The 16991-nt window shown below is 38.7% G+C and overlaps 1 protein-coding gene across 1 annotated transcript in view; it reads right to left on the bottom strand.

Moving 5' to 3' along the window:
• acsl3.S (acyl-CoA synthetase long chain family member 3 S homeolog) overlaps nucleotides 1-10347 on the bottom strand; it is a 57866-nt gene extending 47519 nt beyond the window's left edge. The window contains exon 1 of the mRNA XM_018265809.1: nucleotides 10124-10347. Within this exon, the coding sequence (XP_018121298.1) occupies nucleotides 10124-10332 (209 nt within the window). The 5' untranslated portion in view covers nucleotides 10333-10347. The remainder of the gene's footprint in view (nucleotides 1-10123) is intronic.
• Nucleotides 10348-16991: the final 6644 nt, after the last annotated feature.

The following is a 16991-nucleotide window of genomic DNA, read 5'->3' as shown; positions in this document are numbered from 1 at the left end:
CTTCATGCACTAGAACAGCATTAAATTCCATTTCAACTAAAAATTGTTTACGGCTCTATATCTTCTGTGGATGCTTAATTTTCACTACACTGATAAAGCACTTACTCGTATATTAGATTACAGTTGAATTTATTGTTTGTGCGCTGGGGTTTATACCAGCGGAAATACACTAATTACATGTTACTAATAGAGAGTAGCAATTAATCTCATATGCTCAGATGATTTTGCCTGTGTAATTGCAAGTTGTGTACAGGTATGGGATCCAAAATACAGCGATATCATTCACCAGAGTCCTAAAATACAAATACTTTTTTAATGGATCTGATTTTGCTCCGTAATTATAAGACTGAACAATGTACTTCTGCTAAAAGTGCTGTGTGGATCATTCTACTGTTTTTTTTTTCCCAGCAGCCTTAAAGGGGATGTAAAGGCAAAATAATAAAATCCCATTTTTACTTTCTTTAATGAAAAAGAAATCTATCTCCAATATACTTTAATTAAAAGATGTCTACTGTTTTTACAATAAACCTGACTGTATACAGTGAAATTCCCCCTTCGTTTTACTTGCTTTGAAAGCTGCAGATAGGAAACTGCAGACGGTCCCTAACTGCTCTGCAGGGAAACAATCATACTTTCAAAGGCAGGGGGAGCCCCCCCCACCTTCCTTCCTTGACCTCGAACAGCTTTGTTTGTTTCCCTGCCGTGCAGCCACTGACTGTGTAGAGATTTGTATCCGCAGACCCAGTGCAGTCTGTATATTCTGATTATTAATCAGTCTTGCTGTATCAGCTTCTATGGCAGATATTTGACTTGTGCTGTTTTGATAAGTTATGATGATCCTTAAGCTTAACCTCCCAACTGAAGCCCAGACCACACTGAGCATGTACATAGTCTTGGTCTTGCAATGATGTTTAACAAAGTTACAAGATGATGACCCCCTGCAGCCAACTTTGAAAACATAAATCATTTGTTTCATTACGCTTCGGGTGCAGTAAGTTCATGTTTATGTTTATTATACAAAATACAGCATTTCTAGCATTATTCTATTTTAGACTTTAGTTCCCTTTAAATGGTGCTCTATATTTAATGTGGTTCCCCAGGTCACAAGTATAATTCCCATACCTGTATATTAGATATATATGTAAAATAAATCTGAGAACCCCATTGATTGAATGCAAGAGGTATCTCATTTACATCTCATTATTCATTGATTGCCCAGAACTGTAGACCTGCTGTTTCGTACTGTATCTAAACCCAGAAAAAAAGAAGTTAAACCACCATATGGTAGTGGGAGGGAGGCGTGCAGGGTATCGGCAGTAAAGAAATGCAGTAACAGATGAAATACATAGGAAATAAACATTTACAGTACACTAGTTAGAGAAATAGATTCATCTAAGTCAAGTCTGAAGAATCAGTTTTTTTTATTTTGCTTTTTTCAGGAAGACAAAGATATCCCATGTGGCCAAGTTGAGCACTGGTTTTACTAGGAATATACTCCCAAACAGGCCCAAGGGCTACACACCCAGCGTATCATCACTTCTCTAAGCACTACACACAAACACACAATAAATGGGCAGAGCAGGAGTGCAGACTAGAGGCAACTTGTTCAGCTACACAGATCAGACAAATATGTCTGCTGAAACTGGGCACATGCCTTCTATATTTACCCTCAGGCCTGACAAGGGGGAGGTAACAAGGGGCCAGGATGGGCACCTTTTCAGGTTCCACAGGTCATACATGTGAGTGTCATATGCAAGGTAGTAGGGAGGGAGCCAGGAGCACAAAAACTGAATATAAAAATGCTGTCTTGTTGTTATAGGACAATGCCAGAAAAATCTACATTTGGCCCTATGAGAAAATCGTAACAGAATTATATGACTTGAGACCAACCCAAGCTAAAAAAAACTACACGGAAATTCTATTCCATGGCATGACAGGTGTTATTCATCAGGGAAAATGCATAATGACCAATGTAATGTGTATCAGCATGCATTAATAAGCTTCCTATCACCTGCCTAATACCATGCCCAGGCGTCATCCGTGAACGCCCAATCAGCCTGCCACGTGGAATGCATTAGGGTAAATGTTTTGAAACTGTATATTTTCTCATGCAAAGCAGCTACCATTACACACGTGCAGCTGTTGGACGCACAAGAAATTACTGAACAGAACCGTGTGCCTCAGAAATATTACTTTTCTGCAGACCTTTAAAAAGTGTAAATTGGGTCAGAGCTCCCGTCTGAAACCTTGGGTCCCTATGCAACTAAAAACTTTGGGCCTTTCACGGTGACCAGCATAGAAGGTCCTTTGTAAATGCCAGCAGGGCCCAGGCACGGCTCTACCTCGCACTCAAAGTATGGCAAAATAGGAACCTCAGGCTGCTGTTCAGCCATTGGGAAAAGGAAAAGTCAGCATCAAGCAAAGTGTTTGTACTGGATAAGGCTCTGACAGTGAAATTAAATAAACAAGACATCATAAAATCTTAATCACTGAGCCGGGAAGCTGCAATCTGATTAGTCTGAAGGAAAGCGTAAGGTTTTATTACAGCCTGTACAGAAACAGTGTGGCCTCAACTGATCTGCTCATCAATGTGAATATCCTCAGGGCCCATTCCAAACAGAGATACCAAGAAATCCATTTCCCTTCATGAAATGTTCTGATTTTGAAACCCCTGGGGGGTTTTTTTCCTGCATGGTATGAAACCTTTGAGTACCTTTACATTTTGCTGGGAGTTACATTTTAACAGATGGTCACATGTGGTAACCCCTATATCTGACGCGGATTAAGTATGTAGGAGATCCCCAATATATAGGGATGCACCCCTAAATGGAACACAAAGCAGTGTGGAAGAGGGTTTAACCTGGGTAAAAAAATTGAGAGAAAATTTGCTTTATCCTTTTGAATATCCATAGAACTCTGTATGAGTGACTGCAAGGTCCATGATTTTCATGCCTGTGAAGAAGAAAAGGACGGCACTCTTATGTTTATTGCAGTGTCCTATAGATATCCATTGCCTTGCACATTTCATGCCTATGATTAAGGGATTGACTCCCGAAACGCATAAGGCAATGGATATCTGTAGGACACTGCAATAAACCTGCCTTTTTTACCGGAGTGCCGTCCTTCTCTTTGGTTTCTGAAACGTAAAGGCAGTAGGGACGCCGTGGACTGAGCACCCGGATAACAATAAGAGAGCAGCTACGGGAGTGTGAGTTTGGAGCGGTGCCTTTGGTGCGTCTTGATGTGATCATTATTATATGAGCAAGCTTCTTTAAAACCTGACAGTTTCCCCAGTTTGCTGTAAACATGCTGAGAGTCTAAGAATGACAGCAGTTTATTGTACCAACTGAGGAAGCATGGGTCAGATGTAGTTTCCCGGACACTCAACAGGAGAGCCAATCTTCTTTACATGTAAGATGAAGAGGAAAAATGGGGAAGGGGAAACCCAATAAAACATTATGTTTTTTATGTAATAAAAGGCACTGTTTGTCCAGTAGCAATAACTCATAGCAACCAATAAGATGTTTGCTTTTAAACAGGTGACCAGTAAATTCTACCTCCTGATTGGTAGCTATAGGTTATTGCACCTGGGCAAACTTAGTGCATTTTATTACATAACCTAAGTAGCTCAAGAACTATGGAGAAAAAGTAACAGATCAGGTTTGGTAGATATTAACAGCTACAGCAGTTCCCCTTTAATAAATATGACAATGCATCCGGCCACTGTGTATAGAATTCTAGAGAGAAATTGAGGTGCCCCTTGGGACAAAGCCAGATGTAGGAAGATTAAATTTAAACACTCTGCAGAAAAAGAAGCTTTAAAGCCTTTAGAATAATCAATAATGTAAAGCAACCCCTTAAGAAGCACTCACCATGTTAGCAACAATGAAATGAGAAGGGCAGCACAAAAAGTACCAAGTCCTAGAGCTGAATAGTGCTGATGAATACACAAAGTCACTGCAAAGTCACAGCAAGAACCCAAGTGTAATACAGCTTTCAGTCTCCAACAACACTAATCCATAGGCTATGCCACAAAGTATGGCACAACTGTGTATTGCAAAGGAAAGAAACTATAACAACTCTATTGTTTTTTTACCAACATTATAAACACACTATTTTTGATGACAATGCTCATTTTTCATGTGGCCTGCTGACACCTCATTTACCCTGGCTGAGCAAATCAGTATCGGTTTCCCACTAAACAATGGTACACAATTATATTTGTGCAGTGTGCTTCCCATCTTATCTGCCCTGACTGTGATGCATAGCAGTGTAATAATCACATGGATATCATAAGTCAGAATGGGAAAAATATCACAAGAATATTTTTCCTGATCCTCTTTTTTAGTGAACTGGTTGCGCTGCTGCTGCTGCTGAACTGCAGCTATTACTGCTACACAATGGGTATAGTACCTGCCACAGGTACAGTGTTATTTCCCCAAATCCCTGTATTTATAACCCTCCACCAAATACACAAACACCATGTATATTATGAGATCAGAAGACAATTTTTGCTGATCCTCTTTTTTAGTGAACAGGTTGAGATGCTACTACTGCTACTACTACTGCTACACAATGGGTTTAATACCTGCCACAGGTACAATGTTATTTCCCCAATTGCCTGCATATTTAACCCTCCACCAAATACACCAACACCATGTAAATCATGTGCAGGTCTATGAGAGCAAGTGTAGACAGACATCAATGAATGATCCCACAGTTATTGAAGAGCTACTAAATACAGATTTGTATGAACCTGCTGCTAGCACAGTCACACAACTAAGCAGCAGTTTCAATTATTAGAAATATGTGGAATTATAATAAAAAGGGATAATTATAACAGTATCCTTTTAAATATTTCCCTTTTAAATGTTTTATACAAGCCGTTTCTGTTATATTTATAATCCATATTTTAGAAGTACAAAGCACCCGTTTAGTTTTCCTCCACTTAACTTCCTTATCTTTTTAAATTTAATTGTTTAGTTAGTCAAACCGAGAGATAGATATCACTCCAGAGATTTTTTTAAATTCAAAACAATTTTATTAAAGCATCACACATGTACCCAATGTTTTGGCCCTCGTTGGGCCATTATCAAGGATGAAGTGTAAGTGGAATTCCCAATGATATCCATGCACATACATGATCACAACTATAAAAACCAGTGTGTGGATCCACGCTCTCAATATACAATATAGATCATTGCTTTGAATCAGAAGACCATTTGTTTTGATGACTGCACCCATTTAAAAATATCTGCTGTTTGTAAGTCTACTGAAAAGATGTCAGCCACATGAAACCTAAAACACCTGACTGCACCAAAAATACATTTAATACCTTTCCATATAGGACTAATGCCCTTTAAGACACAACTATCACAATGTATTGTTGTATGATGCCACCTTCCCTCTTATTTGGGTTAGAGAAACTGGGATTAATAAACACAAAACAGGAGACTTTTCTTACCAGTCAGCCAGGTAAATAATAAGTGTGTAAATGTACAAGTAATGAGAAGCTAACAATAGATGCCACTATATTTAGCCGTAAGCTACTTTCAGTGTACAAGCAGGCTCACAATTGGGACAGATGGCACCTTAAAGCTGTATAATCATTGTAGAGCAACACAGGCAAGTGATTGGTCAACTGATTATTCCTATTTAACGGTCAATGTGAAGTAATTTCTTTGTGACGTTTACTGGCAATTTTCCTGGTTATATATTAGTTTATGGCAAATTTTTGTCTCCCTACGTTTACATTATGATTGCTACATTATACTAAAAGGATGTCAGTGTAACACAGCTACACTGTTGCATTCTAAACTGTTTTGTTATTTAATCCAAATACGGTACAACAACAAATAGCAGCATTAATAAAATAAAAAGCCAACTGCCGGGGTTACTCCCATTCATTGTGCCAATGGCTCGCACTGCAGATCAAAGGCCGACGCATGCTCATGCAATTGGTCAGCTTCGTATTCCCACAGACAAATGCACCACGCTGACAAGGACAACAAAGGAGCACTGTCTCAGACAAAGCACACTTTCCAAAATCCTTATGAAAGGCCGACACATGGTCAGAATAAAAGCCTGGCCAATTATTTCTAGCTGCTGAATGCAAAATTAAACAAGGCTGGGATGGAGTTTCTGGGCTGCTTTAGAACAGGAACCTTTGAAGGAGTTGTTCACCTTTAAATTAACTTTTAGTATGATGTAGAGATTGATATTCTGAGACAATTTGCAATTGGTTTTCATTTTTTATCATTTGTTGTTTTCGAATGATTTAGCTTTATATTCCAAAGTACTGCCGTTTGCAATTTCAGCAATCTGATTGCTAGGGTCCAAATTACCCTAGCAACCATGCATTGATTTGAATAAAAGACTGGAGAGGGCATGAATAGAAACATAAGTGATGCAAAGTAGCAATAACAATAAATGTGTAGGCTTACAAAGCATTTGTTTTTAGATGGGGTCAGTGACCCCCATTGTAAAGCTGGGAAGAGTCAGCAGAAAAAGTCAAATAATTGAAAAAAAAAACTATAAAAAAAATAAATAATGAAAACTAACTGAAAAGTTGCTTAGAATTGGCCATTACATAACATACTAAAAATTCATGTAAAGGAGACATGGGAGGAATCTGCTTATTTATATTCGGTCACACAGGATCTAGTGAAAGGATGGGTGTGAGACTATAGGAGGAGATCGTCCCTTCCGAGGGCTTAAACGGACAGCTTCCTATCATGATACACAATCAATAAATGAGGTGTTTACATATTTAACAAAAATGGGGAAAAATCCCCCCACCATCAACGCCATTCATTAATTTCAAATGGACCTGAAAAGCCTGCCTACATGTATTCAACTTGGTTGCTAAGGTGATTTGAACACTAGAAACCAGATAGCGGCTGAAATTCTAAACTGAATAACTGCTGAACTGCAAACTGTCTCAAAATATCACGGTCAACATCATTCTAACACCTTTAATTACAATTGCAGCAGAACATTTCACTTTAGTAATGTGTATAGACTCACCTTAGGGTTGCCACCTGGCAACCAGACTGCAGAAACTGCAAACTGGAGAGCTGCTGAATAAAAAAAAGCTAAATATCACTCTCTACATCATACTAAAAGTTAGTTTAAAGGTGAACAACCCCTTTAAGCCGATGGAACACAAGGAACGTTTTAGTTGGTCACGGTCTGTTCTTTCAAATTGACTTGAATGGGTGTATCAAGGTATTTCCTATTCAAATTAATGGTAGGTTGGATTGGGCAATATTAGCTATTTTCTAATTTTCAGCCCAAACCAGGAGTCAGGTTGAGCTTCCATTACTCACTGCTCCAAGCAACACAATGGTCCCAGTGTAATCATGTTCTAGGGTAAAACCATAACCCTGCAATTATATAAAATATTCACTCCTATCCTGCACAGTGCAATCAGATCTATTTTAGCTCCTGGTAAAAATGGCACATGAGACACTGCTGAGTGTTGCTGTAAATGTTACAATGGAAAAATATGTACTCGGTCATTCAGAAGGGAAGGCAACTCACTGAGCCAGATACTGAAACACCTCTGGGAAATGTATTTTGGCCAGCAATTTGCAGCTCTCACTCTTGAAAGCTAAGTTCAGTGTATCAGGCAAGTCCTAGTGTAGGGTAATGAACTGATTTTGAAAAATCTACAAAAAAAAAAAAAATCAGATTACTGCCACTTCAAGAATGTAGTATATGATGTAGATGGCTCAAATGTAGAGCAAAAATGTCTGCAGACCACAAATAATGTAATACAGGTATGGGATCAGTTATCCAGAAACCCATTCTCCATAAAGCTCCTAATTATGGAAAGGCTGTCTCTCATAGATTATTTTAATCAAATAAACCACATTTTAAAAAATGATTTCCTTTTTCTCTGTAATAATAAACCAGTACCGTGTACTTGATCCAAACTAACATTGGTCCCTGACACGGACGAGCCATGTTTATTAATGCATCCAATAAAAGATATTTGTCAGAGAAGAGCAACAAAAGGCAATGGAATGCAATCAGGGCTCAAAGAAAATATTTGTACATGAAATATATAAGCTGATGGCAAAGGCAGGAGCTGGGTACTTATGCTTGTCTGCATGGAATAAACCACCATTAATTACATACGCACACACAATATAAGCCACACTGTGGGGAACTAAAGACCTGATCAATTGTTTCCCATTTATTTCATATTTACTATATTTCAGATATGGCCACTTTTTTAACTTGCCACCTCTCACTTGGTCAAAGGAGAAGTACCTGCCCATCAAAAACATAAAACCAAACAATAAAAATGTGACCCTAATGAGATTCCTGTGGATAACGAATAGGGATGTACTTAATCCAGGCTTCAGATCAGGATTCTGACAAATTTCAACCTTTTCTTTTGCAAGATTTGGATTATGTGCTCAACTAGACCAAATCCATGCGACCAAATCCACACAACATGAATTTTTTTCCTGAATTTTTGCCTGAAAATGTGGGCATTTCCTTATTTACATGACATAAAGGGTTTGAATTCGGTTGGATCCTACCCTGCCAAAAAGGGCTTTAATTCAACCGAATCCTGAACCAAATCCAGCATTTGATGTATCCCTACCTGGACCCTCTCTGCAGCCTTGTGCCAGGTGCATATGTGAAGTAGGTCTGGACCGGAGGTTAAAATAGGCCCTGGTTTATATGGGAGCTACGAGGTTTGGTATCCACCCTGTCCCACTGAATCTAACTGAGACTATTCCTAGTCTGATTTATAATAATGTAATTATTTTGAATAACACTGAAAACTATATGTACCTGATTCCAAAATCTCAATTTTTAACTTTTAACTTTAAGATTATGTTCCAATTACACTCTCAGCACACCTTGATATGGTTTAGGCATAAAAGGTAAATGTTGAGACAGAACGGAATGCGGGTCATAAAGGTCCTAGCTCTAGATGGAGCTACTTCTGCTATACTTTACTGATATGTAAATAACAAATAGAACGATGTTTGAACACGGTTTGTAAAACCTTGAAAAAATAAGTTACCAAAAAAAAAAAAAAAAAAGGCCCTGGTATTTCAAATGCACAGAGGCTTGAACACCCCCCCACTAGCCAAATAAATAGTGAAGGTGTATGGCAGCTTACAGCAGCCCCTCTGGCATTTGCCAGAACCCACAGATTGCCAGTCCGTGCCTGAAAATAGAGTGAAAATCTTGTTTTTGGTGTCAAATTGTAGCTTTTCTCTGTACTATGCATGAGTACCTGGATCGGCCCATGATTGCATTTACACCTTTCTTCCTCAACCTTTTTTCAAGCGGACCCCAACCATGTTGCAGGATCCGTTTGGGGCCCAAATATTAGTTTAGAACCACTAAATTGCTATAATTACTTTGAGAAAGATATTGGACAGTTTTTTAAATGCATCATGGAGAACCATCCAAAGCAAGTGGCTCTGATACAATGAAGCTTTCTAACCCGCCCATTATCAGTTATATAATTATCAGAAGCATGATATTTGTTATATTTATTATTTTGAATACTGGATGAGACCAAGTTGCTAAACTTGAATTTGACTGATCACATGAGAGGAGAGGCAGGCCTAACTGAATACAGAAAATGTATCAGTGCAGCTTGTTTGGAATAGAACAGCTTGTCCAATATAAATAAGATAATTGTGTGTATTAAGTGCAAACAGGTGCGGTCACCTTGGCTCCCAGTCCTTAGCACTAGGCACTACAGTATGAGCAGAGATTAAACAGCAGCAGAAATAACAGTAGCTAGAATTTGGAATATCAAGCTACAGACAGCAATGGAATCACTGAGCATTTGTCATTACCTATGGGGCGGCTAATCGGTGGGAGAAATGTGTAAACAAAGAGCAGGTATGTACAGCCTGGAGTAGCTGTGCAACTACAATAGCAACACATGTCGGTGCATGCTGGGAGATGTAGTGTAATAGTAGCTTGAGGGCAGCAGGATAGACGCTACTCATCATATAAACCCATCTAAAACCTGCGCTCCCCCACAACAGCTGGACTACAACTCCCAGCATTCCCGAAAGCTTTGGAGCCGCACCGTTCAGCATCCGCAAGGTACCTGAGGCTACAGAATAAGACTACTTACCGCTGAGAGCGCGATAGGGAAGAAGGGCTGAGAACCCCGGCCGCTGATGTTGCTGGGGGCTGATCCACGCACAAGGTACTGATCGTAGCCGGTGACACTGCCGCGCACACGCACAGCGCCGCCCCCTCCAGCCAATCGCGGCTTGGCTTGAAAGAGGTGTGTTCAAACCAATAGGCGCTATTGCATTTTGGGTTCTCCCCGCGTGTCATTGAGGAAATATGAGAAAGCTTCGCTGATTGGTTGCCGGAAAGTGGCGCGTTGAAGGGGCCAGTCCGGGTCGTCACAGTGGGCGGGAAAGAGGGTTACTAGAGGTCAGGCAGATTGAAACGTAGAAAAAAATGCCGGGTTCAGTGTGTGGCGCACTCTGTTTGGGTTGCTTTTTACTCAAGGCTGCAAAAAGGAATTCCAATACGTATTGTTGTGAGAAAGCCTTGTGCACATAGATATCTGTCCATCATAAAGTGTCCTGCTAGCAACGTGTTGCACTGGAATGCTATACACAAAGGCAACACTATGATTATGTGTGAGGAATGCTTTGCTGCATTGTCACCACACGTTGCCCCACTATTGGCTCTCAGAGAACTATTTATTGAAGGCTGAGTTTTAGAGGTTTTTAAAACAAGGATTCAACTTCTTTCTGTAAAACCACAATGCCATAAAGTTATGGAAAGATCTGATTATTAAAAGTTAAAACAAAAAAATACCAAACAATGAGCTAAAAAAATACGAAAACCTCTAGTTTTTAGGACAATTTCTAGTGGAAAAAAATCCCAAACCCCCCTTAAAGTGATTAAATCCCTTACCCTCCAAAGTGATTAAAAATGGTCCAATGGGATCAGTGCAGCTCCCATTGGCTTCTTATGGGACCTCAACGCCTTTTTCTTGGTCAGGGTCGGACTGGGGGGTCTGGGGCCCCTGCTGCAGGGGTGCTTCGTCAATGAGGCGAGTTGAGGCTGTTGCCTCAGGCGGCAGCACCCCACTAGGTACCAGGGGCAGCAAAGATGCTGCTCCTGGTACTTTAAGAGCGAATTTCCGGGGGAGGTGGGGCAGCAACAGCTGCTGCCTCAGGCGGCGGAGGGGCCAGGATCGCCCCTGTCCTGCTGGGTTCCCCGCCGAGCCCCCTACCCCTGCAGCATGAGCGCATGTGCCTGCTTTGTATTTGCTGTGACCTGCCTGAAAAAGGGAGGTCGCAGAAGTAAAATGAATTTAGGGAGCGGGTCTAGGGAGCAGGTCTGGGGTGGCAAGGCCCCACTGTTTTTTTCCCACAGTGCCCCACCGGCCCAGTTCGACCCTGTTCTTGGTGCAGTTTTGTATTAAAGGTTTGTGTTTTCTTTAGACTTAGAGGACCAGTAACAAACATTTTGTTTTCAAAAAATTTTTTTATACTTAACGGAAAATAAAAACCCACCAAGACACATTTAACTTTAAATTCTTTTTATCAAGAAATGACGTTCCGATTCTCCGATCGGTCCATTGTGCCTTCTACAGGAAATAGCCAGGGAGGAGAAATCGCACGCCGCCCTGTCGCCGTTTCTGAAGAGGAGAATCGATAAGTAATTACCGTACTTAATAAAGACTTTGCAAATTTAAAGTTAAATGTGTCTTGTTGGGTTTTTTTTTCCGTTAAGTACAAAAATTTTGTTAAGGTGGCCATACACGGGCCGATAAAAGCTGCCGACAGACCAATTGAAAGTCGGGCAGATCTCGATCGGATGGGACGAAAAATCCCGTTGGATTGCGGCCGCATCTATTCGTTGATGCGGTCCCGCGATCTGACTGCCCATTAGTATTCGTTAGGATCCGATCGTTGGGCCCTAGGGCCAACAATCGGATCAGCCCGATATTGCCCACCTCAAGGTGGGCATATCGGGGAGAGATCCACTCGTTTGGCGACATTGCCAAACGAGCGGATCTTTCCCTGTATGGCCACCTTTACTGGTCCTTTAGTAAATCTCGAAGTTTTAGAGAAATACAAAAAACTAATTTTTGGAGAAAAAATAAAATTTGGGGGAAAAAATAAAAATCCAAATGTAAGTAAATTGGCCCCTCATAGGTCCAGAGTTGTATTTTGATGGTAGACATGGAAACAAGTACCACTTGCCAGGACACTGTATGTCATATTACTGTGCAAATAAATGTTGGCTTTAGGATGCCCATAGCACAGTCGTGCTGTAGGGCAATGGTCAGCATTATGCTCACCATGTAATCTCTCATTTCCTGATCAGGCAACAAAATGTTCTAAACTACTTTGCTGTTGCCCTGAATAGTAGTCGCCTGGTGAACTTATGGGTGAAGTAATTATTATTATGCCCAGACTGGGTTTCAAGATAGGCCCTGGCATTTCACATTTCCTGGCCCAAACAGCCCCAATAAATAGTGACTGTCTGTGGCATCTTATAGCAGCCCCTCTGGCATTTGCCACAATCCACAGATTGCCAGTACAGGCCAACGGAGGGGCAATTGCATATGTTTGCCACATGGCCACCAAACTGGCAATTTAGCAAACACTGGCAAACTCCATGTGAGCCCCAACCATAAAGGGGTGGTTCGCTGTTAACTTGTGGAGGCCCATTTATTGAAGGTTGAATTTTAGAGTTTTTTGAAACCACGAATAAACTAATTTCTATGAATGTAAGTAATTTATCAAAAGATCTGAACTGAAAAAGCACAAACAGGAAAAAAAGGCAAAAATCATGTCTTTTACGACAACTACGAGTTTTTCTTATTGTCGCACAAAAGCCGGCATCAAAAACACCTGAAAACCATGAAGCAAAGAAAGCTCTTCCTGTTGTAAAAGTTACATCTACCATTGACTTCTACATCATTTCAACAGGTTTTAGCTGGTGTATTTTCAGATTCAGAATGCTCACAAGTTTTGTTGCATAATCAATCCTGGAAAAGCGCGTTTGCAATATTTATTTATTATAGTTTTTGAACTATTTGCCTTCTTCAACATCCAGCATAAAATTAACCTGGCAGCCAAACCAAAACAGTTTTCTTAGTGAGCTTACAATTTTATTATTATTGTAACTTTTTATTCCTTATCTTTCTGTTCAGTCCCTCTCATATTCCAGTCTCTCATTAAAACAACTGGTTGATAAAGTACTAAAGACCCCAGCAACCAGCTGTTGAAATTCCAAACTGGAGAACTGCTGAACAAAAAGCTGAATAACTGAAAACAACAACAACAAAAAAAAATAATTGCACAGTGTCAGAATATAAATGTCTATGTCATACTAGAAGTTCATTTTTAAAGATGAACAACCCCTTGAAAGGTTTAGGTGACAGTAGTATTATTTTATTTTATGCATGTAGCTTTTAATGACGTCAAACAAAATATCAGTAAGATACAGTCGCATTGTACAGGACAGAAAACAAGGCAATGGTGGATTTTGTGGTAACTACATTGTTACGTGACCTCAGTAACCTGATGTTCTGTAATAACCCTTTCTGTTCTAGTAATATCATTAATAGACAAACAGCCTCATCAGATTGCACTTGTTTATGAAAAGAAATGAACCCTTGAACCGAGCCTCAGGATTATTATTCTGGCAGCTGGTATTATGTTTTAAAAGTTGATCCGTAACTTAGAGCCACAAATACTATGTTTGTATATTGGTACTCAATACTTGTGTGTCTCTATATATATATATATGTATATACTGTATATATATATATACTTGTGTGTCTCTATATATATATGTATATATATATATATATATATATATATATATATATATATATATATATATATATATATATATATATATATATATATATATATATATATATATATAACCAAAGGAATGGTGCACTCTGTAGACAAAATTAATACCTGGGTGCCAGCATGGGAAATAAGCAGTGAAAAAGGATTGCGGCACTCACAGGGTTTTAGTGAAAAAACAAAAAATGTTTTATTATTAAGTCTCAACGTTTCGATCCCCCACAGGGATCTTCGTTTTTGCTCCTGACGAAGATCCCTGTGGGGGATCGAAACGTTGAGGCTTAATAATAAAACATTTTTTGTTTTTTCACTAAAACCCTGTGAGTGCCGCAATCCTTTTTCACTATATATATATATATATATATATATATATATATATATATATATATATATATATATATATATATATATATATATATATATATATATACAAACGAAAAATAGTAGCGCACTCCTGGGATTTCTTCAATAAAAAATTAGTTTATTTTGTCATAATTCCAGTAATCAACGTTTCGGCTCGTGTCCAGAGCCTTTATCAAGATTACAAATCCATATAAAAATGCTGTTTAAATGCATACAGCCCCCAAACAGCATTTTTATATGGATTTGTAATCTTGATAAAGGCTCTGGACACAAGCCAAAACGTTGATTACTGGAATTATGACAAAATAAACAAATTTTTTATTGAAGAAATCCCAGGAGTGCGCTACTATTTTTCGTTTGTATCTACTATTCCCCAGGAGCAGCACCCGGGTGTGTATGAGAGTAACTGCCGAGAGGAGTGCGGATCATTGAGACTGTTTTATTTATATATATATATATATATCTATATATATATATATATATATATATATATATATAGATATATATAGATATATATAGATATATATAGATATATATATATAGTAGAAAGGAGGATCGGCACTCACTGTAGTTGTAGTGAAAAAATATACTTTTCTTTTTCAAACAAGTTTACATCTCAATCCGAAGTTCCAGCTGTGGTGCACTCCTCCAGTCAAATGTTCTCTTCATGCCTGGGTGCTGTCAAATGTATTGTAGATAGTAGTTCCCCAAGATTGACGCACTCCAGGGCTTCATAATGCAGTTTAGAAAAGAAAATTTATTGTCAATGCTTCTTGAGAAAGGCCCAGAAGGGGACATTGACAATAAATTTTCTTTTCTAAACTGCATTATGAAGCCCTGGAGTGCGTCAATCTTGGGGAACTACTATATATATACAGGACACACACAGGACTTATGTGAAAGAAAAAGATGATTGTTTATTCTATAATAAACAATCATCTTTTTCTTTCACATAAGACCTGTGTGTGCGGACTCTTTTGTTACTTTATTACCATTGTTTTGCAGTTCCAGCACCTAGGCATCCATTTTGTGGTCTGGGTGCAGCGACCCAGCGCTGTTATATATATATATATATATATATATATATATATATATATATATATATATATATATATATATATATAGCGCCACTTTCTCACCTTTAAATTGTGTGTATAGATGTGTAGAGTTCACCTTCCTGAGGACAGCCCGAGTTATGGCGCCGAAACGTAGAAAATAAAATACAAGTTTTTTCACACTTGAAAAGTCCTTGGAGTTGCGGTCTGTTTTTGATACTTTATATTTATATATATATATATATATATATATATATATATATATATATATATATATATATATATATATATATATATACACATATGCGCCATATTTTGAGCTTTTTCTGGAAAGCTTTGTGGAATTTCTACTTCACTGAGTTTCTATTCTAACCTAATTATCTATATATTTTGAGTAATTTTGAGAGGTAAAGGGCAATGAGTCAATGAAACAGTGCCCTATGCTCTTATCCATTTGGAAAGAACACTTTGGATCCCTAGGGTATTAAGGCCCATGCATGTTCAGTGAGTCTGTAAATCAGTACATTCAGTTTATGAACCGCTTCACTTTGTATAGTGACCTTCAGTGAAACCAGTTTATTTTTTTTTAACAAAACCACTGGCATCTCTTGTTACTTGTTCAGGCACTATGTTATAGCTGGAAACTATTTCTACCCATCAGTTCACCTAAGGCCACTAGTACTAAACAAGATCAGAGCCAGAAATCTTCTAAACCATTTCTAAATACTTTATAAAATTACTTTTATGATGAAAATACCTTTTTATTACCAGATGCAGGTACATTATGTACATTATATGAAGCGTAAAGTGTCATTTTTCACCTACTGTAGCAGCTCTGGGAGTGGGGGTCACCGACCCTGTAAACTATTCTAAATGGATACATTTAGTTGCTACATTTCTTATCTTTGTCCCTGCTGAGCAGAATCTCTGGGTTTCATTACACCTTGTGGATGAAGGCAGTAGGGATGAACCAAATCCAGGATTCTGTTTGGGTATCGGCCTTTTTCAGCAGGATTCTGCTGAATCCTTGTGCTTGTTTGAACCAAATCTGAATCCTAATTTGCATATGCAAATTATGGCAGGAAGGTAAATCACATGACTTTTCGTCACAAAACAAGGAAGTAAAAAAATGTTCGGGGATTTGGCTGAATCCAAAATAGTGGATTTGGTGCATCCCTAGAAGGCAGTGACTCCTGTAATCATATATATTATAAGACAGTCTACATCAGATGCAGAGGAAAGGGAAGACGTATTTGTTCCAGGAGATATAATTAAAGTAGTATTTTTTTTAGCAATGATCTTGAATTCTTTGTTTCAGTTGTTTTTATTTTTCAGGTGGATTTATTTAGCAGATTTCTAGTTTTTTTTAAATGGATATCTAGTGAATTTTTATTCAGTATGGCAAGGGGAATGTTGTTGATAGCAGCCATTGTAGGTAAGAAATGTGGGGGCTGGCAGGTATAGCAGAGCAAAATGGCAGTAGATCAAAATAAAGGCCATATTTTGCAACTGTGTTGCCCAAGCTGGGGCCCTTTCAACTGTTCAGATACAATTTTCTGCACCACCAGCCGCAGGTGCTTCCACTCTATATGAAGAGGTTTTTGCAAATTCTATTTCATCCCAGGCTCTGCCACAATGTAATATGACTTTGCATAACCCCTATTCTACACAGAACAGTTAAAATGGTGAAATATTTACAATTTAAATGGATCACAACACCGCATAC

The sequence above is a fragment of the Xenopus laevis genome, chromosome 5S, assembly GCF_017654675.1.
Source record: "Xenopus laevis strain J_2021 chromosome 5S, Xenopus_laevis_v10.1, whole genome shotgun sequence".
Classification (NCBI taxonomy): domain Eukaryota; kingdom Metazoa; phylum Chordata; class Amphibia; order Anura; family Pipidae; genus Xenopus; species Xenopus laevis.
Note: the sequence above shows the minus strand (reverse complement) of the source record. Positions and strands in the feature narration are given on the sequence as shown.